Genomic DNA, 25,398 nt, shown 5'->3' on the forward strand with positions numbered 1-25,398 from the left:
AAAAAATTTAAATATGTAATATTTTGAAATGTTAAAAATATTATAATTTCACAGGTTTTATATGTCTACGCTTTTAAACCCTACGGATGGAGCGTAATGGAACCGCCCTTAAATTTACGTCACTGGACCCAACGACCGTTACCACTTGTACCAGTTTCGCGGTTTTTCACAATTTTGAGCGCTTGAAGGCAAGTAAGAACAAATTTTCTTATTATTATTTATTTATTAATCAAATCATTTAGTTTTGTATGAATGTAAGAAAGAAAGATATACGTTCTGATAATTAGCGTGTACAAAAAGTGAGTTCGAAATATGACATTGTAGTCTTAGTTAATAGAAAATTACTGGTTAAATACATTTATTTGCTTCTCTTTCATATTTGATGTCATAACCAAGTAACTTAACGTTAAAGCTAGCAAATAGTCGTTTGAACTTTCTAATTTCCATTCAGGTGGCATTTATGGAGCAGCTTGATTCAGTGACACGGTCCACTTTACACGGTATGTTTTACGTTTTAATTTTGCTTCAGAATCTGCTATATTCGCTTAGTTCAGTGCACATGTAAGAAGTCTTAGGCATGTTATAGATTCTTCACTAAAAATGCTTTATAGTGTGCCAGTCACAAATATGTTTACACTTTCAAACTGTCATTTTGCTATTAATAGTAACGCACTATATGCAAATTTATTTCCAAAAGACGTCTTTTCACATAAGTGCAATTTTTTAATGACATATTTTTTATATGTCCGATATAGACGTTCATGGACCCACCATACAAGGTTAAAAACGTCCCGGGTTACATATGTAACCCTAGTTCCCCGAAGGGACGGACGCTGCGTGAAATCGCAGTGGGAACGCCCTCAGCGTGACGCGTCTGAAGCATGAATGAAATCAGTCAATGGAGAGAATGAGCGTACGGCGAGTGACGTCATCGACCAGGAAGCTATAAATATCCCCTGAGTACACAATACGCCAGCTTAAAAGTTACTGAAGCAGCGACCCAAGGGGATGCCGAGAGTATGGCAGGACACGCAGCGTCCGTCCCTTCGGGGAACTAGGGTTACATACGTAACCCGGGACGTTCCCCTTCAGGGACTACCGCTGCGTGAAATCGCAGTGGGAACGCAATACCCACATCCCCATACGACCAAATCCCCGTCGTGTGTCATTAGGAGACACAAACCGATGAGAGAACCTGAGCCCCGGGAGTGGAGCTAAGATCGAGGGAATACAATCTAACGAAAGTGTGCGGTGAGGACCAGCCTGCCGCATCACAAACGTCCTGAAGAGAAGCTCCTGAAAGAAGAGCTGTAGAAGCAGCCATACTCCGGGTGGAATGAGCCCTTACAGCCAAAGGTGAAGGCTGATGGGCCGAACCATAAGCAAGTGGGATGGCCTCGACCACCCACTTGCTCATCCTTTTTCTAGATGCAGGACACCCTTTCTTAGGTGACCCAAACAGACGAACAGTTGTTCTGATCTCCTCCACAGGGCAGCTCTGTGGACGTAAGCATCAAAACCCAAACTGGGCACAGCAAATTCATTTTCCTTGGTCTGACGTCAGAAAAGGCGGAGGACAGAAAACCTGCAGAACTATAGGTCTAACTGAAACAGTTGGAACCTTAGGAACATAACCTGGTCTCGGAAAGAGAAAGGCCTTAACCAACCAGGAGCAAATTCCAGAAACGAGGGAGCCACCGAAAGTGCTTGGATATCTCCAATTCTTTTTAGAGATGAGATAGCGAGAAGAAGGATAGTCTTTAGAGTAAGAAACTTTTCCGAAACTTCCTCGATGGGCTCGAAAGGAGCAAGGGAGAGACCTTCTAAGATGATGGCCCGATCCCAAGCTGGTACCCTCGTGCGAACTGCAGGCCTCAGCCTCAAGGTGACACGAAGGAAGCGAGACATAAGTGGGTGTTTCCCGAGGGAACCTCCACTTGAAGGGGTGTGGTAAGCAGCTAAGGCCGCCACATACACCTTCAGTGTGGAGTGGGATAAATAACCCTGTGGAGAGACGGTCCTGCAGGAAATCCAGGACTGTACCAACCGGGCAGTTAACTGGGTCCTGCTGGCGCTCTCCACACCAAGAGGTGAAAAGTTTCCACCTCGCGGCATATAACTTCCTCGTGGAGGGAGCTCTGGATCGGAGGATGGTCTCAACGACCTCAGCCGAGAGACCAGAATCTATGAGCTGGGCCCCCTCAGAGGCCAAGCCCACAGCCTCCATAGCTCTAGACGGGGGTGAAGGATCGACCCACTCGCCTGAGAGAGCAGATCTCTCCTGATCGGTATCTCTAGGGGAGAGCCGTTGAGGAGAGACACTAGGTCCGCAAACCATACCCGGGCCGACCAGAACGGGGCTATTAGCAGGAGACTGAGCCCGTCCCGGCGAACCCTCTCCAGAACTCCTGGGAGCAGAGCGATCGGGGGAAAAGCGTACAAGCGTGACCTCGGCCACGGATGTACCATCGCATCCAACCCCAGCGGGGCTGGATGGCTGAGAGAGAACCACAGCGGGCAGTGTGATGTTTCTCGAGAAGCAAATAGGTCTACCTCGGCAAGACCGAAATGTTTCCATAGGAGTTCCACCACCTCGGGGTGAAGACTCCATTCCCCGGGCCTCGGCCCCTGTCTTGACAGGATGTCTGCCCCCTGATTTAAATACCCCGGGAGATAAAAGCTCTCAGAGAAAGAATTTCCCCCTGGGACCATAGAAGGATCTGACGTGCCAGTTTGTAAAGCGGGCGAGAACGCAAACCGCCCTGATGGTTGATATAAGAAACCACCGATGTGTTGTCTGTCTGGACAAGAACATGGTGGCCCCTTAGGTCTGGGAGGAAGTGTTTCAGAGCCTGAAACACCGCCAACATCTCTAGGCAGTTTAAGTGCCACAGACGATGATGGTCCTCCCACAGACCCTGAGCCGGGCGACCATCCATGATCGCCCCCCAACCCGTGAGAGAGGCATCTGTCATTAGCATAACGCGACGACAAGGAGCTCCTAACACAGGGCCTTGGGACAGAAACCAAGGATCTTTCCACATGATCAGGGCGTGATGACACCGTCGCAAACTCACGATCATGCGAAGCGGATTTCCCCTCGGGGAGAATCCCTTGGTCCTGAGCCACCACTGTAACAGTCTCATGTGCAAGAGGCCAAGAGGTATCACATTGGACGCAGCTGCCATGAGACCTAACAGTCTCTGGAACTGTTTTACAGTGGATGACTGGCCTAGCTTGACCTGATCTACTGCAGCGAGAATCAAAGTAATACGAGCAGGTGACAATCGAGCCTGCATCGTCGTTGAATCCCACACTACACCTAGAAAAGTGGTTCTCTGTAATGGAGAAAGAACACTCTTTTTGGCGTTGAGCCTCAGCCCCAGTCACTTGATATGAGCAAGAACGACATCTCGGTGCCGAACCGCCTGTTGTTCCGATTGAGCTAGAATCAAGCAATCGTCTATATAGTACAGAAAGCGGATGCCCTGTAACCTCAGCGGGGCTATAGCAGCATCCGTACACTTCGTGAATGTTCGTGGTAACAGTGCTAGGCCGAACGGAAGAACCCGATATTGGTACGCTTCGCCCCCGAAAGCGAACCTCAGGAACTTCCTGTGTTGAGGGAGGATAGATACATGGAAGTAAACGTCCTTTAGATCTATCATGACAAACCAGTCCTCGGATCTGATTTGAACATCCCCAGTGACAGACACAGCGCCCTGTAACGTACTGGCAGGGAACAGCTGGTCTGTGCACTCCACAACCCTCCTCGGAGGGGGCGAGCGTCCCTCGGGAAATCGCTCGCCGAGTCTCTCTACGCCCTGTGAAGGCAGGGTTAGTAGAGCAGACCCCTGAGGGCATCGGAAAAGACAGGGCACCGTGTTCTTGTGCAGTGAACTCAGGTCTTTCACGATAGGGACCACCCTCAGAGTCCTGACGTTCAGCACGTCAGGATTTTTTTTTTTTTTCGATGAAGTAGTATCCTAACTCCCTGCTGGGTGGGGGACCCATTCCGCCAGGAACTCTACTAAGGGAACAAGCCTCTCGAGGCTGGCCTCCGGATGAACATCCCGAGTGACAGACACAGCGCCCTGTAACATACTGGCAGGAAACAGCTGGTCTGAGCACTCCACAACCCTCCTTGGAGGGGGCGAGCGTCCCTCGGGAAATCGCTCGCCGAGTCTCTCTACGCCCTGTATAGGCAGGGTTAGTAGAACAGACCCCTGAGTGCATCGAGAAAGACAGGGCACCGTGTTTTTGTGCGGTGAACTCAAGTTTTTCCCGATGGGGACCACCCTCAGAGTCCTGACGTTCAGCCCGTCAGGACTTTTTCGACGCGGCCTTTCTGGCGACAATGACTGTCCTCAGATCAGTCCTGCCCCGAGAAGGCCGCGCCGGAGAGCGCCCCGCCTCGTCCCTCCAGTTTCTCTGCAGGGGGGCACGAAACGTGACACTCCGCTTCTGCTGTGCTCTTTTGGAAGACGAACTCGACGAAAGACTTTGCTCTGGTTGAACATTCTGCGTGACAGACACAGTGCCCTGTAACGGCGCACCGGCAGGGAACGACTGGTCTGAACACACTAGAACCCTCCTTAGAGGCGGCGAGCGTCCCTCGGGAAAGCACTCGCCAGACCCTTCTACGCCCTGTTTCGGCAGGGTTAGTAGGACGGGCCCCTGAGGGCGCCGGGAGAGACAGGGCACCCTTAAGGGAGGTGAACGCAAGTCTCTCTCGGCGGGGACCCCCCTCAGATTTCCTTTGAGCAGGTCGGCCTGAAAAGCCTGCATAAAAGTCATCGTATGCAAACATGCAGCCGCCTGCCCAGCCACCGAGTAAGCCTTCCCCACCAGCACAGAGGTATATATATTTATTTATTTATTTATTTTTTGGTGGAAGAGCCGGTGCTTTAAGTGAAGACGATGAAGCAGGAGAGAGATAGCTCGCGAGCGTCTCCTCCGCCTACAGTATCGTCACATAACCAGCAGATTTAGCACCAACAATGTTACCATAAGCATTGGACTGATTTGTGTAAATTCTGCTTGAAACCGGTCTAACCCAGGTCTTTGAAACCTCAGCATGAAGATCTGGGAAGAACGGTAAGCACCGGCTAGAAGGTTGAGGTCGTGCAGACAGAAATCTATCATCTAGATTGCTTTTAATTCTAGAAACCTGTCTATCAGCTGGCCACTCGATACTGTTTTTTTTTTTTTTTTTAGCTTTTCAACAGCCCGAGATAATACATCCATCAAACCTTCTTCATTTGCAGTATAATGTGATAAACTAGTTTTCTCTGATGCAAAACTTTCGACATCCAGCTCCTCAGAACTGGAAAATCTCAATTCAACATCATCATGTGCCTCCACCCAGGCAGAAGTAACCGCCGCAGCGCGTGCTTCCAGAGCCGGGTGAGAGGCACTAGATCTCGTCGGAGATAGCTGAGATAGGGCGGAGCCCGTCTCAACGTCGCCAGCGAGATCCATCTGCGAGCCACAAGACAAGCGCCGCCGCTCTGCCTCAACAGAAGCGGGACCTGAGCCTCGGGGAGCTCGCAGCAAATCACTCTCCTCGAAGAGCGATCGCCGCGAGCGCAGAGTTCTCAAGGGAAAACGCTCGCAATGCTGACAATCGACTCCCTCGAGAGCCGACTGGGCATTGCTGCACTCCCAAACAAGCCACACTTAGCTGGTGTGAATCCCCACCCGTGATGTACCGAGTACAGGGGGGAACACACTTCTTATACTGCTCGCTCATATTGGTTTTTTTATATAAAATATATATAGTGAAAACTCCTGACAAAACAGACAAACACAATCGACAGATTCAGACACACACAGAGCTGCTGAAGTAACTAAAAGCTGGCGTATTGTGTACTCAGGGGATATTTATAGCTTCCTGGTCGATGACGTCACTCGCCGTACGCTCATTCTCTCCATTGACTGATTTCATTCATGCTTCAGACGCGTCACGCTGAGGGCGTTCCCACTGCGATTTCACGCAGCGGTAGTCCCTGAAGGGGAACTATTTCAAATGTGGCCATTGTGGACATATTTTCAACATCATTTATGGTCTCATTTAGATATAATTTATACTGTTACTGGACCAAATAAACACTCTCAGGATGCATTAGATTAAAACTCACATTTATTTCAATTTAATTTCCATTTGTAATTGCAAAACAATTTTTTGTGTGTTTGTCCAAAAATCATTCAAATATAAGAAACTTCACTCACACCTTTTAGTTAACTTAGCATCTGTAATTCCCACATGTTTGGATCGTGAGATAAACCAGACCCTGTCTTTCACTATTTATGTCAGAAGTTCTTAATGAGAATTTACAGAGGTTTAGATGTTCATATTTGTTAACACACCTGTTAATTCTCATTAAGAACTTCTGACATAAATAGTCAAAGTATCTGTATTTTATGTCTGCAGGTGATGGCAGTTTAAGCAGCTCAGTGGGATAGCACGTTTAGGCAGCATAAGTCTGTCGTTTTTTTGGCTTCATGAAATCACACACTGACTTGATAATGGTAAAATCAGATTTCATATCATCATATCATATGACTCCTTGTGCATAGAAAAAAAAATCACTGGACTATTATAATGAATGCAAAAAATAATTCAATGTAAAGTGATAGGCCTGTTTCCAACCAAAATGACACATTTTGGTTGATAAATGATACATATTTATGCATGATAAATAACTGTCTTAAAACAATTGTTAATCTAAAATAACTAAAACTTTTTTTTACATTACTCTGCATATGGACAAAATTGATCCATGGCATTATTGTTAAATATGTTTTTAAATCATCCTAGCTGCAAACATCAGCGCAGCAGTATTGCCAACTTTGTCACGTGATGACATTCGTGATCTGTTCCCGGGACCAGAAAACTTTTTTACGACGGAAAACCATATGGGAGACGTTTCATACAGAAAAAGAGGTAGACCTTTACTCCATTTTTCCAAACAACAGTATTAATTTTAATTAAATATTAGTGGCAGAAAAAATAAAGGTTACATACAGCAATGTTTAGGTCATTCACAAACAATCACACTAAATATCTTAAGTATGCAATAAGGTACGAGAGGTAGTGCTGTTTTGTGAATAAGTCACGGCTGAAGGGCCGTGTGGCCTGTAATGCAGTGCTATGATCAAGAAGAGTTTATTTTATTATTGTTATTCATGGGTGTTCTATTAACAGGTTTGTTTATATAAATTGTAATAGCTTTCATCTGAATTCAGCAGGGACAGGAGGCAGGATGCCTCAATCAAAACAAGGAGCAGGATGACATTAGTCTAACTTCTGCTCAAACTCCGTCTGAAATCCCAGTGACAACAAGGCACAGTATCTTTGAAGAGCCAAGTGGTCATCCTCCAAGAACCTTGCAGTTGCCCAACCCTGAATATGTTGTTTACACAGACAGTGAGCTAGAACATGTTAGAAAAGAGTATTTTGATCTGCAGCGAGTTGGGCAAGAAAGAGGTTGCAGACTTTCAAAGGAACTTCGTTGTCGACTAGTGAGGAACACAGTGACCAACATGGTGTCTATCATGAGAGCATCAAGCAATGACTTCATGTACCCATCAAAAAATGATGTGCTTGCAATGGCAAAGCGACTGGTTGAGAACTTTCCCATGCTTCGAGATGACTCTGTGAACTGCAAACATATTTCGGTAAGTGTTAAGGACTTGGTTTCAAAAATTACATTTGCACTTTATTCATCATATATTGTGTGTAAATTTAGGAGATCCTTAATAACTGATAATAAAAGCATTGAGAAATAAACCATTTTATATTTGTCTGGGTGTACCTTTAACCTTTAACATCGTCAAACAGGATTCCATCTTCAAGCAATTAATGAAGAGACTCCAAAACATAAGAACCCCAAAAAAGAAACAGGGTCCAACACCACAAAGAAAAAAGAAAAGGTGCTTGGATTTTGACTACGATGGTGATTCAAGCTCTTGCACATTAGATACAGCAGAAAGCAGCAGTGCTTCATCTGTAATGTTGGACACAGGAGAGAGCAGCACACCACCATCAGTGAGCACCAACCCACTTGCTGGTAAGTGTACCACATATTCATAATATACTTTAAAAAAATGTGTGGACCAAAAGGTTCCCAGCAAACAATTGCCATCCTTTCATCGTCTCGGTTAACTATAGACCCGATATAGTCCGGCTGTGAGTAAAACACTTCTAGACAAAACAACATTGAATTTGGTTACATGTCATTTTAGCCAAAATAACTTGTGAGATGTATGATATTCCATTATGTAAACAAAGTCAACAGTGCTTAAGGTGTTTGGTTTCATTTCTTTGACATGTTCTAGATGACTATTCTATACTTGGGCTATGGTTAGGGTAGATGTCTATTAAATTTTCACTGACAGCCCAAATTTTGCCTTGTTTTAGCCTAGACGTCTGGGTTGTGTTTGGACGGCTATTAGACGTCTTTTAAATGCAAAATTGCTTGCTGGGTTTATACTGGTTTCTTTTCTTTTTTTTTTTATAAGAAGGAACAGCTGAACAAGATTTACCATTCAGTCAGACTGACCAAAGAAGAGATGAAGACCATTCTGACACTGATAGTCAACAAAGCCAGGCCAGACATTACCATACTCTCCAAGAGATCTATAAAAGACCAAAGCCTAATAAGGAGGCAGTTGCTCAACTACTTGACCTTGAGTTTGATGCTCGGAGAGCCTTCATCAACTCAGACTGTTTCAAGGATCAGGACAGACCTTCAAAGATACTGCAAGCGTACCCCTGTTTCAGAGAACTACATCATGTAAGTAATATATATGATAATTCCTAGTGACTTCAATTGTTTTTACAAATGTGTATGTGGGATTATTCCAGGTAATGGATGAACTAGGCCGGATTCTTGACAAAGGAAATCCCAGATTCATCCCAAAACTAAAGGCCCGTTGGGAGAGCTTCTGTAGCAAAGCTCAATTCTATGGGGTTTACAAAAAGGTTTTGAAGCCACCAATGACTCTAGATGGAGGTAAACTACCTGCCTTTACCATTTGAATTAAAATGTGAAAAATCGAACAATAGTTGTTTAACTTGCTTGTCAGTGTCTACCATTCAAATGTTTTAGAACGTTAACATTTTAAAATATGTCTCTTTCTGCTCACCAAGCCTACATTTATTTAATCCAAACTACAGCCGTTTTATAAGTGAATATATAGTAAAGTGTAATTTATTCCTGTGATCAAAGCTGAATTTATCATCATTACTCCAGTATCACATGATCCATTAGAAATCACTATGATGATTTGATGATCAACAAACATTTATGATTATTATTATTATGTTGCACACAGTTCTGTACCATTTTTTAAGGAATGTGATGAATAGAAAGTTCAAAAGAAAAGCATTTATCTGAAATGGAAAGCTTTTGTAACATTATATACTAGTACACCGATCAAAAGTTTGGGGTCAGTAAAACAAAAAAAATTGGTGTTAGGGAATTTAAGACATTATTACTGTTATTTAGCAATGATGCATTACCGTATTTTCCGGACTATAAGTCGCTCCGGAGTATAAGTCGCATCAGTCAAAAAATGTGTCATGAGGAGGAAAAAAACATATAAGTCGCACTGGACTATAAGTCGCAGGACCAGCCAAACTATGAAAAAAAGTGTGATTTATAATCCGGAAAATACGGCAAATTGATCAAAAGTGACCGTAAAGACATTTATAATGTTAAAAAGCTTTCTAATTCAAATAAATGCTGTTCTTATAAACTTTCAATTAATACAAGAATTCATAAAAAATCTAATTTTGTTTCTAATATGCAACAAATCATCATATTAGAGTGATTTCTGAAGAATCAAGTGACACTGAAAACTTGAGTAATGATGATAAATTCAGCTTTGATCACAGGAATAATTTACACATTCTATTCACATAGTATAATATTTCACAATATAATTTTTTTGCTGTAGTTTGGAACAAATAAATGCAGGCTTGGTGAAACGAAGATACTTATAAAAGAAAACATTTAAAAAAATCTCACATTTCTAAAACATTTAAACGGTAGTGTATTTGAAACTAAATAAGTTAAAGTTGAATAGTCCTTTCGACTACTTTTGATCAAGTTTGTATCCTTTTTAATGCACAATTGTTATAAGACTATATCAAGATCAGGAGGTTAAAGGAAATTCTTAAAGGCATAGTTCACCCAAAAATTAAAATTCTACATCATTTACTCTCCCTCAAATTGTTCCAAACCTGTATTAGTTTCTTTCTTCTGATGAACACAAAATAAGATACTTTGAAGAATGATTTTTTTTGGGTGAACTATCCCTTTAATGCATGCTCAACTCACTAATTTCAGTAAATCATAAAAGACTATTTGTTCTCCTCAATAGTGAAACGCTCCATAGCCTTGATGAAGGCTCTTCCAGAGATGTTCCCATCACCTGTAGCCCCACTAAAAAAGATGGGACATGCAAGTGAAGCAATACTGCACATCCTTGAGGTAAGACATACAACCTTGTTTATATTTCTACAAGACCAAGAGAAATAGAGAAGTGGTCATTTATATCAAGATGTGTTTGTATTTGTATTCAACAGAAAACCCAGATTCCTTCCTCAAGGGGAGACCACTCTTCAGTCCTTTCCTGATTGTGTCAGAGGACAACTGCATGTTGGCAATTGGGACAACACCTGTGACAACCTTTCCACAAGAAGACCTCCACGAAGGTGTGCTCTACCTAATGGCATACTATTATGCACTTCATCTTGTGTGCCCAAAATGTGTTGCAACTTTACTGTCTGTGCTTCAGACAGAAGTAATTTCAGATGCAATACATGGGCGTGATGCAACTTCTTCCTACAAAAATGCCACTTCGGAGTGGAAAAAGTTCATTGGGGAGTAGTGAAAAAGTAATTTGGTCTTTTGATCACTAATTGTTGACAGCAGTTGTTTTCATTGGGTTTTTATAGACAGCAGTTGCTTAAATTCTAAAACAAAATAAAAATTCAGTTTTTCTTCTTGGTCTCTTTATTTTTATATATATATATATATATATATATATATATATATATATATATATATATATATATATATATATATATATATATATATATTCACTTTCTCAGTGATGTATCTGTGTAACCTTTGACCAAGCTACCAAACTTTGTTTTAATAGGCTTATCATTTGCTGTGATATGATGCATTGCTGTAATTTTTGAACAATGATTTCCTTTTGCAGTTGGAGTTAATAAAGCAATATTAAGAGCATGTTTGTTGTACCATATTTATTAATTGTATCTCCGTTTCAGAACTTATTTTTAGAAATAGTCTAGATTGAGAGGGGACATCCATATTAGTTAGTCTTATTTTAAGACTTTAAATACTCATTTAAAACCAAACCTTTCCCTCAAAATAAGCCTGACACTCTTAGAATGTGTATATATATATTCTTATATCAAGATATTTTAAAGCAAACCTTTCCCTCAAAATAAGCCTGACACTCTTAGAATGTGTATATCTATTCTTCAATCAAGATATTTTAAAGCAAACCTTTCCCTCAAAATAAGCCTACACTCTTAGAATGTGTATATATATTCTTAAATCAAGATATTTTAAAGTAAACCTTTCCCTCAAAATAAGCCTGACACTCTTAGAATGTGTATATCTATTCTTCAATCAAGATATTTTAAAGCAAACCTTTCCCTCAAAATAAGCCTGACACTCTTAGAATGTGTATATATATTCTTAAATCAAGATATTTTAAAGTAAACCTTTCCCTCAAAATAAGCCTGACACTCTTAAAATGTGTATATATATTCTTATATCAAGATATTTTAAAGTAAACCTTTCCCTTAAAATAAGCCTGACACTCTTAGAATGTGTATATATATTCTTATATCAAGATATTTTAAAGCAAACTTTTCCCTCAAAATAAGCCTGACACTCTTAAAATGTGTATATATATTCTTATATCAAGATATTTTTACCAAGAGTATTTTAAAATAATCACAAATAAAACAAGAAAAAAATACTAGATTTTACTATTTTTGCATTGGTTTCAAGATATTTGTACAGTTTGAATCAAGTTAAAATATCTAAATTTACTTCGTTTTTTCTTGTTTTAAGATTTTAAGAACTTCTTTTATCACAAGTTTCTTTGTCTTGTTTCAAGATGTCTTATCAAGTAGAATTTTCTCACCCCATTGGCAGATAATTTTGCTTGATTTTAGTTTTATTTTTCTTAATTTAGGTTTTATTTTCTTATTTTTGCATGTCGATTTTTTGCAGTGCGCAAATATAGTAGACAATAATTAGGACACGCGGCGCTGACGCGTGAACTGGAGCGCGTCTCGTAGCCTACCGAAAACTGACAGAAAACACTAGTTTATTAATAAACAATTCAAATGTTTAATGCATAATCCTTACTTTGGCCGTTTCTTTGTGGCAAAGTTTTAGCTCCTTTACAAGATTAGCATACTCCCCTTCAGACTCTCTGTTCTTTAAGATTGGGTGCACACAAAATATTCTTTTCTGTCTTTTAAAGAAAATGAAAAGCTCGTCTTCACAGGATGATGATGATGATGATGATGAAGTGTCCATGTTTTTTCAGCTGTCGGCGTGAAAGTTTTGGAATGTTAAAGCTCTGAACGTCGCAAATTCACGTCGCGGCTGAAGTGAATGGTTTTGATGCAAACTATTCGCATGCGAACTGTTCGCTTTTCCGTTTCGCTTTTTCGTTACGCATCCAGTGTGAAAGGACCTTAAGACTGATTTTGTGACCCAGGGTCACATATATCAATGCCATTTACTACAACACTTCGCTGATTGACTTAACAAAGTTCACTTTAAAAAAATTGTGTGTGACTAGTGAGTAAAAAGTGACTAGTGAGTTTTAGCTGTTCATAAATAAATTCATGTAATTTAAAAGCATAGGAAGGGATAGTTTGATTAAAATATCCTAAATCTCAAATCTCCACTTCAATGTAACTTCTTTACACATTTTATAAGCTCTTCACAAGTTCTCAGCTGATAAAAATGCCATCATATGTCTACGCACATACATGAGCGCATTATATAATCGCAGCATTGTTTAGGATGTTCAGTTGTTTAAGTTTTGAAAGTTCCGTTGCAAAAACTACGTCACAAAAGCCGTTTTATTTATATACTGTATATCTTTAGGCTTGGTCTATCCAGTGTCATTAAACATGACAGTGTGCATGTCAGTGTGCATCGCAGTTGATCCGTTATCCGGACCAGGCCCCACATTTCGGCACGCGTGATTCGCGGATTAACTGCTAAATTTAACCATCATAGATTGAAAGTATATAATTTAGACGTGTTTTGTCTTGCCATTCAAACAATTCAAACAATTTTAAACGCTGAAGAAGAGGCGAAAATCGGGACACACTCGAAGCACGCGTACACCGAGAGAGAGAGAGAGAGAGAGGGGCGCCTTTCAGATAGTGCTGGAACACCGAATTGATACCTCTTTCGCGTTCCCTTTCGAGGGAACTCAAAACTGCGTCGAGAATCGACTCTTTGGGGAAGCTCCCTTAGCGTGCGTCTCTGAAGTATGAATGAAACTATTCCAATCCTGATTGGTGTTGAATCAGAATCAGAATCAGAATCAGAATCAGAAAGAGCTTTATTGCCAAGTGTGCTTGCACACACAAGGAATTTGTTTTGGTACTGAGGCTTCCAGTGGACATATACAAATACAACATGAAACATAATACTACAAATTATAAGAATAAAAAATAAAAATATAAATATATGAGAATAAAAACTATCACAGTTGGGTTTAGTCAGAATAGACATTTTCAGATTTACAGATTATGAACCTATTTACAGTGTTTTGAATATTATAAATAAATAAATCTACATATAAGTATCACCTGAGTTGTGGGATATTGCACTAAACAGTGGGAGCATTGCACTTACAGGCATATGCCTTGGGAGGAGTGTTAACTGTTCAGGAGGGAAATGGCCTGTGGGAAGAAACTGTTCCTGTGCCGAGATGTTCTTGTGGCCAGTGATCTGAGTCTCCGTCTTGACGGTAACAGTTCAAACAGGTGGTGTCCAGGGTGAGTGGAGTCTGTGATGATTTTACCTGCTCTCTTCCTCACTCTGGAAGAGTACAGGTCCTGGAGGTTTGGCAGGAGGGCACCAATAATCCTCTCCGCAGTCCGGACTGTCCGTTGTAGTCTCCTGATGTCTGATTTGGTAGCTGAACCAAACCAGACAGTGATGGAAGCGCACAAGACAGACTCAATGACGGCTGAGTAGAACTGAATCAGCAGATCCTGTGGCAGGTTGAACTTCCTCAGCTGGCGAAGGAAGTACAGTCTCTGCTGGGCCTTTTTCACAGTGGAGTCAATGTGATTGTTCCACTTCAGGTCCTGAGAGATGATAGTGCCCAGGAACCTGAATGACTCCACTGCTTCCACAGTGCTGTTCATGATGGTGAGTGGGAGGAGTGCTGGGCTGTTCCTCCTGAAGTCCACGATCATCTCCACTGTTTTGAGCGTGTTCAGCTCAAGGTTGTTATAACTGCACCAGGCAGCCAGCTGTTCAACCTCCAGTCTGTAAGCAGACTCGTCACCGTTTCGGATGAGACCGATGACAGTGGTGTCGTCTGCAAATTTCAGGAGCTTGACAGTGGGGTCTTTAGAAGTGCAGTCATTAGTGTACAGGGAGAAGAGCAGTGGGGAGAGAACGCACCCTTGGGGAGCACCAGTGCTGATTGTGAGTGTCTTGGATGTGTGTTTCCCCAGTCTCACTCGCTGCTGCCGGTCCGTCAGGAAGCTGGTGATCCACTGACAGATCGAGGATGGTATGGAGAGCTGGGTCAGTTTGGCTGTGAGAAGACCAGGCATGATGGTATTGAAGGCCGAACTGAAGTCCACAAAGAGGATCCTTGCATAAGTCCCTGGTCTGTCGAGATGTTGCAGGATATAATGCAGTCCCATGTTGACTGCATCATCCACAGACCTGTTTGCTCTGTAAGCAAACTGAAAGGGATCCAGCAGGGGTCCAGTGATGTCCTTCAGGTGGGCCAGCACCAGTCTTTCAAACGACTTCATGACCACAGACGTGAGAGCGACAGGTCTGTAGTCATTAAGTCCAGTGATTTTGGGTTTTTTGGGGACAGGAATGATAGTGGAGCGTTTGAAGCAGCAGGGAACTTCACACTGCTCCAATGATCTGTTGAAGATCTGCGTGAAGACCGGGGCCAGTTGGTCAGCGCAGGCTTTTAAACAAGCAGATGAGATGCCGTCTGGGCCTGAGGCTTTCCTAGTCTTCTGTTTTTTGAAGACTCGGCTCACGTCCTCCACACAGACCTTAAGCTCAGGTTGGATGGCAGGAGGGGGGAGTGATAATTGGAGAACAGGAGGTGATGCTGAATGTGTGAAGTGCAGATCAGACCGGGTGTGTGGTGTGAATGAGGGCTTTTCAAACCGGCAGTAAAATGAATTTAAATCGTCAGCCAGGTGTTGATTGTCCACAGATCGAGGGGATGGTGACTTGTAGTTGGTAATGTTCCTCAGGCCATTCCAGACTGATGATGGGTCGTTGGATGAAAACTGGTTTTTCAGTTTATCAGAGTAGTTCCTTTTAGCAACTCTGATCTCCTTTGTCAATCTGTTTCTGGCCTGGTTATACAAGATTTTATCCCCACTTCTGTAGGCATCCTCTTTGGCATGACGAAGGTGTTTGAGTTTCCCAGTAAACCATGGTTTATCATTAGTGAATGATAAGAATGTCCTGGTAGGAATGCATGTATCCACACAGAAACTTATATATGATGTTACAGTATCTGTGAGCTCATCCAGATCATTGGTAGCAGCTTCAAAAACAGTCCAATCAGTGCAATCAAAGCAGGCCTGTAGATTCTGCTCTGCTTCATTAGTCCATCTTTTCACAGTCCTTATTCCAGGTTTAGCTGATTTCAGTTTCTGCCTGTAGGTCGGTATGAGATGAACCAAACAGTGATCAGAGAGCCCCAAAGCTGCCCGTGGGACGGAGTGATATGCATTTCTTATTGTGGTGTAACAGTGGTCCAGTATATTACTGTCTCTGGTGGGACATGTAACGTGCTGTCTGTATTTTGGTAGTTCACGGGAAAGATTTGCTTTGTTAAAATCCCCAAGAATGATTAAAAGAGAGTCTGGGTACCTTTGTTCCGTTTCAGATATTTGTTCAGCCAGCTGTTGTAGCGCCGCGCTCGCGCACGCGTCTGGAGGGATGTAAACATTCACGAGAATGAAAGAGGAAAATTCCCGAGGCGAGTAGAAGGGTTTACAGTTTATGAAATGTGCCTCTAAATTAGGAGAGCACATCTTCTTCAGTGTTGTTACATCTGAACACCAACTTTCGTTAATGTAGAAACACAATCCACCACCTCTCGTTTTCCCCGTTAGCTCCGCGATGCGATCCGCTCGGAACAGCTGGAAGCCCGGCAGATGTATTGCGTTGTCCGGTATGACTTCACTCAGCCAGGTTTCAGTGAAGCACAAAGCAGCAGAGTTTAAAAAATCCTTGTTAGTGTGGGTGAGGAGAAGAAGTTCATCCGTTTTGTTAGGAAGGGATCGGAGATTCGCGAGATGAATGCTGGGGAGTGCAGTGCGCAGGCCGCGCTCGCGGAGTTTAACCAGCGCGCCGGCTCGCTTCCCGCGTTTGCGTCTGAACGCGCGTTTGAACAACAACGCTGCCCCTCCGACGAGAATGTCCAGCAAAACGTCCGAATAATCAAAAACTGTAGAAAAGGTTTCTGGTGTGTGTTTCCTAATGTCCAGTAGTTCGTCTTTGGTGAAACTGATAGGAAAAGAATGACTAATGACTAAACGCAGAACAAACGAACAAAAACAACACAATAGCTCGAGAGCTCAACACCACACCGTGTTGCGTCATGACGTAACATGTGACGGCATAACCGGATGCATAAAAGCGACGCCGGCACACACACACACTAGCTTTTCGCTCTTCAGCAAGCGCTCTATGTTACGACTGTCTGTCTTATTTGGTGTTGTTTGTCTATCCCTCAATATATATATATTATGGACAGCCAGCAGTTCTGAATGTGTGTGCACCCCTGTCCTCGTTTTATTACGGATGGGGACACGTATGTTTTGTGTGTGAACTGTTTGCGAGCGCAGCACGCCCAGGCAGCTCTCGAGGGAGCTGCCTGCGTACACTGTGAAGCACTTCCCATGAGGGTGCTGCACTCCCGGCTGGCGTGCTTTGAAGAGCTTGGTCAGGCTCGCGTTCCCCGCGGTTCTGGTCCCGCGTCTGTTGAGGTGGCGTAGCGACTCAGATCGTGGGGTTCGCAGCGGGATCTTGCAGATGAGAATGAGACTGCTGCGGCACTTTCTCATTCTTCATCTGAAGATCCCGAAGCCCCTGTGAGTGGTGCAGAAGCCCGCGCTGCGGCTTCTTCTCCCCACGACCAGGTCCCGGTGCTTGAGCTCTCTGCTTCCGAGGAGGCAGAGGTGATCAGCATCGAGGATGACCGTGAGTCGAGCGCGCCATTTCATGGCCAGGCTTATGAGGAGCTGGTGGAGGTTGTGACTCGTGCCGTGGCCAGACTTAACATCAGCTGGCCACAAGATGAGCAGGGAACGCAAGTCGTAAGCAAGTTAGACGAGCGTTTCCTTCGGCACAGGTCACAGCCTCAGCGCCAGGGTTTGCAGTTTTTCCCCGATCTCCACAAAGAGATCTCGAGATCGTGGGATAAACCGCATTCGTCCAGTGTCTCCCATCCATCTGTTGTCGATTATAGCAATGTTGTGGGGGCACGGGATATGGGTTATGGGAAGATGCCTAAAGTCGAAGAAGCTCTAGCCGGTTATCTATCTCCTGAGTCGGCATCTTCCCTTAAAACCCCGGCGCTGCCTAGTAAGCCCTGCAGAGATACATCTGCTTTAATAGGCAGGGCTTACATGGCGGCAGGTCGGGCTGGTTCATGTCTGCACTCTATGGCTATCTTGCAGGCATACCAGGCCGACCTCCTGAAAGATTTGGACGAGGGGGAGGGGCCAACTCCTGAAGATATTGCAGAGTTGCGCAAAGCCACAGATTTGTCTCTCCGGGCCAATAAAGAGACGGTCCGTGCTATTGGCCGCTCTATGGCAGCTATGGTGGCCACGGAGAGGCATCTGTGGCTCAATTTATCAGGTTTAAAGGAAAAAGATAAATCTGTTTTGCTGGATGCACCCTTTTTCGCCTTCTGGCCTGTTCGGTGACGCCGTTACATCGGTCGTCGACAGGTTTCAGGAGGCGAAGAAGCAATCTGCGGCGTTCCAGCAGTTCCTCCCCCGAAAATCGAAGTCCAAATCGAGTAGGGTGGGGCAAGAACATCAGCCCCAGCCATCAATCAGCTCCTCAAACCGGGCAGAGCAAAGGGAGAGCGTTTCCTCTAGAGCCCCTCCTCCGGGAGCTTGGCAACAGAGGAAACGCTCCCAGCAGAAGCCCCCCAGCCAGAAGGGCGATTTAAGGGATGTCCTTCAGGCTAGGAGGGCTTCAGGAAAGAGGTCCTAGCCAGAGTTGTGGGACCTCTGAGGGCTGTCCCCTCCGTTGTAGAGGGAGCCCTCAAGGAAACGATGTGAGTTACCCGCCGTCGGTGACGCTTCGGGCCGCATCATATTCCAGCGAACGCACTGAGAGTCGTTTTTCTCGAAAAATAAAAAACGAGCATCAGTTATGGTCACGAAAACCGTATCGACTACAGCCTGCCGGTCTTCCGCTTCAGGGGATCGAGAAGGGTGCTCGGAAAACACCAGAGGCCAGTCTCGAGAGGCTGGTTCCCTTAGTAGATTTTGAAGAGGCATGGTATCATCTTCCCAACATATCTCCATGGGTCCTGCATATAATAAAGTCAGGGTACAGACTGCAGTTCGGGCACCGCCCCCCCACATTTTCTGGGGTGGTGCAGACTACAGTGGTTCCAGAGCAGGCTCAGGTGATGGAACAAGAAGTGCAATCTCTGCTGCTAAAGGAAGCCATAGAACGTGTTCCTCATTCAGACAGGGAGTCCGGATTTTACAGCCGGTACTTTATAGTTCCAAAGAAGGATGGGGGGTTGAGGCCAATTCTAGATCTCAGGGTTTTGAACCTGTCTCTGAGGAAGCTCAGGTTCAAAATGCTCACTATTCCTATCATCGTGAGTCAAATCAGATCCGAGGACTGGTTTGTCACGATAGATCTAAAAGATGCCTATTTTCACGTATCCATCCTTCCATGTCACAGGAGGTTCCTGAGGTTCGCTTTCGGGGGCGAAGCTTACCAATATCGGGTTCTTCCGTTCCGCCTAGCACTCTCTCTCTGCACATTCACCAGATGTATGGATGCAGCACTTGCTCCACTAAGACTTCAGGGCATCCGCATACTGAATTATATCGACGACTGGCTCATTCTGGCCCAGTCTCGAGAAATGGCAGTTCGGCATCGAGATGTTGTACTTGGCCACATTCAAAAATTGGGGTTGAGACTCAACACAAAGAAGAGTGTGTTAGAACCGTCCCAGTCCACAACGTTTCTAGGCGTTGTGTGGAACTTGACTACGATGCAGTCACGCATGTCTCCGGCGCGTATCGAGTCCATTCTGGCGATGGTGTCCAAGTTAAAGCTAGGACTGGCCACTACTGTAAAGCTATTCAAAAGACTGCTGGGCCTCATGGCAACGGCATCCAACATTATACCTTTGGGCCTTCTACACATGAGGCCCCTTCAGTGGTGTCTGAAAGCCAAGGGGTTCTCCCCCAAGTGGAATCCATTTCGTCTGATCAGAGTAACGCGCAGATGCCTTCGTTCTCTAATAATATGGAAGAAACCTTGGTTCCTGTCCCAAGGGCCAGTGTTAGGAGCGTCATGTCGACGGAAAACCGTTTCGACAGACGCCTCCCTCACTGGCTGGGGCGCGGTCATGGACCGCCGCTTTGCCAGGGGTCTGTGGCAGGACCATCATCATTTTTGGCACATAAATTGTCTAGAGATGTTGGCTGTGTTCAGGGCTCTGAGGAGCTTCCTTCCAGACATCAAGGGTTACCATGTCCTAGTACAATCGGACAATACATCAGTGGTAGCTTATCTGAACCGACAAGGGGGACTCAGATCGCGCCCTCTGTGCAGACTGGTGCATCAGGTTATTCTCTGGTCCCAAGGGAAAATACTGTCTATCAGAGCTATGTATATTCCGGGGGTTCAGAATCAGGGAGCAGACATCCTGTCGAGGCAGGGGCTGAGGCCCGGGGAATGGAGACTTCATCCAGATGTGGTGAAGTTGATATAGGAGAGGTTTGGGCCCATGGAAGTGAATCTATTCGCGTCTCGAGAGACGTCCCACTGCCCACTTTGGGTCTCCCTCTCACATCCAGCCCCACTGGGGTTGGATGCCATGGCACAGGCCTGGCCGAGGCTTCGCCTGTACACATTTCCCCCGATCGCTCTGCTTCCGGCAGTCCTGGAGAAGGTCCGTCAGGAGGGCATCAGTCTACTTCTGGTTGCCCAAATGTGGCCGACCCGAGTATGGTTTTCAGACATAATTTCGCTCCTGATAGCTCAGCCATGGCAGATTCCTCTGAGGAGGGATCTATTGTCTCAGGTGGAGGGCACAATATTCCACCCTCACCCAGAGCTGTGGAAACTGTGGGCCTGGCCTCTGAGGGGCTTCAGTACCTAAACGCTGGTCTATCAGCCGGGGTGGTTGAAACCATACTTAGCTCTAGGGCTCCGTCTATCAGGAGATTAAATGGCCTCAAGTGGAATGTTTTCGTCACTTGGTGTAGAGAACATAATTTAGACCGAGTTAACTACCCGGTGGCTTCAGTTCAGGAGTTTCTTCAAGATCGTTTCTCTGCGGGCCTCTCCCCTTCCACGCTTAAGGTGTACGTGGCTGCCATTGCAGCTTTCCACGCGTCAATAAGTGATGGGCCTCTGGGGAGGCACCAGCTGGTCATTCATTTTCTCCGTGGTTTTTGGAGGATGAGACCGACAACCAGGTCCAGGGTTCCTGCCTGGGACCTGGCAGTGGTTCTGGAAGGGTTATCCCTGGCCCCCTTCAAACCTCTTCAGTCGGCTTCGCCTAGAGATCTTACCTACAAATTGGTCTTTCTCTTAGCCATCACCTCTCTTAAGAGGGTGGGAGATCTCCAAGCCCTGGCAGTGACACCAGCTTGCTTGGAGTTTGCCCCTGGCAAGGTTAAGGCCTTTTTGCACCCGAGACCGGGCTATGTGCCTAAAGTGCCTGCTAATACGGCTAGGTCTACGACCCTTCAGGCTTTCCATCCTCCACCCCATGTGTTGGCAGAAGAAGAGAAGCTTCATTTGCTCTGCCCCGTCAGAGCTTTGAGTATTTATCTCGAGAGGTCCTCTTCTTGGAGGAGGTCGGACCAACTGTTAGTGTGTTTCGGGTCACCTAGGAGAGGGCTCCCGGCATCCAAGCAAACCATTAGTAATTGGATTGTGCAGGCTATTGCGCCGTTCTACCACGCCCCTCTGGGCCTGAGAGCGTCTTGCTTCATCGCTAGGCTAGTGTGTGTGTGTGCCGGCGTCGCCTTTATGCATCTGGTTATGCCGTCACATGTTACGTCATGACGCAACACCAATCAGGATTGGAATAGTTTCATTCATACTTCAGAGACCCACGCTAAGGGAACGTCCCCAAAGAGTCGATTCTCGACGCAGTGTCTCGTTCCCTTCTCAGGGAACAAGGGTTATAGTCATTACCCGAGACGTTTTCTTGCCCTTGAACGGACATATACACACAAAATTCTGTCAAAGTATCCATCTAAATATCCAATTTAATGTTTTTTTTTTCCAATAAAAACCATTATTTAATGTCATCCACCATCGTTTTGTGGTTCTTTTTTTTAAAGTATCGGTTCAGGCAACGTTTAGAATGCAAGTAGACTCTCTCGGTTATGTTATAAGTGAACAGTTACAGTTGAGGAAGAAACCAGATGTTTGTCAGTATTTTCGGTCCATGCAATGCTTAAAGTGACAGCAGACGACAAATATTCCTACTGTTGTCTGTGTCATTAATGTTAATAAAACAACAAAATACAGCTTTAACAAAAGATGAAAATATTTAATTTCTACAGTGAATAAATAGTGTAATTTTACATGTAGGCTTAATTATTCATTTTTGTACCTGAATACTACTGTTTGTAACTTTGTTATTGAGAATTAATTTCTGCATTTGTTATTATTTTATTACTGACTGTTCACTTGTTTTTAATAATGTTTGAACTTGAGCTAGCAGTTTTTGATGTGGTATCAAAGAACTTGTGAGCTTTAAGTAATAAATGAAAAACAAAATTACCCCCCCCCCCCCCCTCCCTTAATATATGGTTGTTTTTTTTTGCTGATCCAAAAAATTATCCGATCCGTGGCTCAAAAATCGTCAATGATCCAAACCGTGAATTTTGTGATCCGTTGCACCACTAATACTAAGTGAATCAGGACTAAATGTATCATTTTTTTTTTTGGGACCAGACAAAAAGATCCAAGAAAACCAGACTACAAGTGTGAACAAAGCTACTCAATCTAATGCCATTACAAATCTGTATGACTTTTTTTCTTCTGTGGAACATAAAATAATATTATTTAGAAAAATGTGCTTTTTGTCCATACAAAAAAGTCAATGGTCTCCAATGTTGTTTGGTTCCCAATGTTCTTCAACATGTCCTATTTTGTGTTCTGCAAAAGAAAGAAATGCATACCGGTTTGGAACCAAATGAGTTGTAAATTATGACAGATTTTTAATTTGTGTGTGGAGTATTAAGATATGAATGTGCTAATATTTTTGCAGATTTTAGCCTACATTTTAGGTGAAGAAAGAAAGAAAGAAAGAAAGAAAGAAAGAAAGAAAGAAAGAAAGAAAGAAAGAAAGAAAGAAAGAAAGAAAGAAAGAAAGAAAGAAAGAGAAAAAAAGTTGTACAGCATCAGTGTGTGTAGATTGGTTGGTCAGTCTGATCCAGACACTGTATAAATGAAAGGACAGAAAGGAGAGCAGAACAAACTCCTAACAAGAGGAGACTCACTCATGGCCTATGAAACAGAGGATCATGAGACTCAATACTGCTTTACTGCCATCAACTCATCATGTATCAAGGGAAAACGCTCCAGACATGAATACAATATCATGTATTTGTTTTTTTCATTGCTGTCAGCATGGACTGTGTTTCTGAACCTGCTGGTGATCATCTCCATCTCTCACTTCAAGAAGCTTCACACTCCAACTAACCTGATTATTCTCTCTCTGGCTGTAGCCGACCTGCTTATTGGACTTATTGTGATACCCATAGAGGGCATCAAGTTAATTGAGAAATGTTGGTACTTCGGGGACACTTTCTGTAAACTGTTTATGTTAATCATGGGACTGCTTTTATCAGCATATCTCAGTAATTTAGTTTTAATTGCTGTTGATCGATATGTGGCTGTGTGTCACCCTTTAATGTACCCACAGAAAATAACCATGACTAGAATGATAATTATTGTCTGTTTTTGCTGGCTTTTTTCTTTGACTTATAATATTGCAATTGTAGTAAGTATCTCACACAGAACATATGTGTGTTATGGCAAATGTAATATTATGCTTACATTTGAATGGAGAGTAATTGATTTAATATTTTCCTTCCTGTTTCCTTGTAGTCTGATCATAACTTTACATTTGAGGATATTTTATGTTGCACAAAAACAAGTGAAAGTTATAAACTCTCTAATGAAGAGTGGAAAATGTGATATGGAAGGTTCAGTGAGGAGGAAATCTGAGAGTAAAGCTGCTCTGACATTAGGAATCATTGTGGCAATACATCTGGTTTGCTGGATTCCATACTATATCTTGACTCTAACTGAAAACACAGCAATCCCACCCACCATACTGTATTGTCTAATATGGGTCTTGTACATTAACTCTTGTCTGAATCCTCTCATTTATGCTTTATTTTACACCTGGTTTAGAAAATCTGTTAAACACATCTTAACTCTTAGAATATTTCAGCAAGCATCCTCTCGGCTTAATATTTTTATAAATTATCATTCATGATATTTCTACCATAATTTTGGGCTTCAAACTGGTGAAGCAATTCTATAAAGCACACCATATATTGTCATTTTTTAGAACTAATTTTAGATCATTTTAATAGATAATCAATAATAAATCTTTGTACCAAATAAATAAATGTAATTTGTTGCAAATTTAACAAAACAAACATCTTAATCTGTTATCCAATTGTAAGGAATCTTAATTATCCTGTTCATATACATGATGCTATTCATAATGAATCGACAAATTATAACAAACATTTATAAGTGCATTTCTAATTAGGTTCAAAACATTAAACAGAGAACACAAATGTGTATTTAGTAGGTGTCACAATTTGCTACTTCACGTTACTCTACTTTAGGGCTGCATGAATAATCGAAATTTGGTTTAGTGCAATTATGAAAGTCGCAAAGGCTACGATTTTTTTCATCTTCAATTGTTAATTAATTAAATAAATATATGCACAGCATGACAGCATGTTAGTGAGCGGCTCTGTGATCAGTAAATGCTGCTCCATCTCCACTGCGAGTTTGATTCACTTGTAATGCATCTTCTCACTCTCTGACTCTGAGTGCATGTTTGGAGTGAGTGTGGTGGGTGCTCCTGAGAGCGTTTTGAATGTGAGTTTTCATGGCTGCAGCAGGTGAACAGTTTAGTTTGCACAAACGTCACGCTATTTAACTTTCTCCGCCTAACGGATGTTTGTTCGGTTGAAGAGTGAAGTCTAGTGGTGGATGAGATTGTTGGATATGATAGTGTTAAATTGGCTTCTAGGATGAATAGTGCCGATTGTAGAATCTGGCGAATGTGTTAGGTGTCGCCCAGCCTGCAGCTCTGCAGATGTCTGTTAGCGAGGTGCCATGCGCTAGAGCCCAAGAGGACGCCACACTCCGGGTGGAGTGGGCAGTCACACCAAGGGGGCACGGTCGACCTTCCTGCTGGTATGCCAAAGCAATGGCGTCCACTATCCAGTGAGACAACCTTTGCTTGGAGAGAGCCTTTCCCTTCAGCTTCCCACCATAACAGACAACACTTTTGAGAAATATTTTAACGCAATGGCAACATCATAGTCCAACACAGCAGAAATGCTATAAAAACATTTAATCATAGGCGTAATTTGCGGGTGGGTCATGTCCCCACCACTTTTTGCCATGAGTCGATATTGTCCCAGCCGGAGGCGTAGCCAGAATTTTATATATACCGGCCTATTCTGAGTTTCGGTTAATTTAGGCTATGAGACAAGCTCCAGTTCTCGCGCCGGCGCCTCCGTTTCCTATCTATCGTCTGCTATATTTACTTCTTATTTATTAAATCCAGGCAATTGGTTGATGAAACATTGATTCAAATTAAGATACAATT

General features: G+C 43.5%; 1 protein-coding gene and 1 pseudogene across 1 annotated transcript; both read left to right on the plus strand.

Moving 5' to 3' along the window:
* The first annotated feature begins 460 nt into the window (after positions 1–460).
* LOC143750703 (uncharacterized) lies at positions 461–11,007 on the plus strand (annotated as a pseudogene).
* Positions 11,008–22,958: 11,951 nt separating this feature from the next.
* On the plus strand, positions 22,959–24,039 carry LOC143750704 (trace amine-associated receptor 13c-like). The gene has a single exon (XM_077243883.1). The coding sequence runs from the start codon at positions 22,984–22,986 to the stop codon at positions 24,037–24,039; it is 1,056 nt and encodes a 351-aa protein (XP_077099998.1). The 5' UTR covers positions 22,959–22,983.
* Positions 24,040–25,398: the final 1,359 nt, after the last annotated feature.

Source organism: Siphateles boraxobius, unplaced genomic scaffold (genome assembly GCF_051911475.1).
Source record: "Siphateles boraxobius isolate OS27281-9 unplaced genomic scaffold, OSU_SipBor_1 25, whole genome shotgun sequence".
Lineage (NCBI taxonomy): Eukaryota > Metazoa > Chordata > Actinopteri > Cypriniformes > Leuciscidae > Siphateles > Siphateles boraxobius.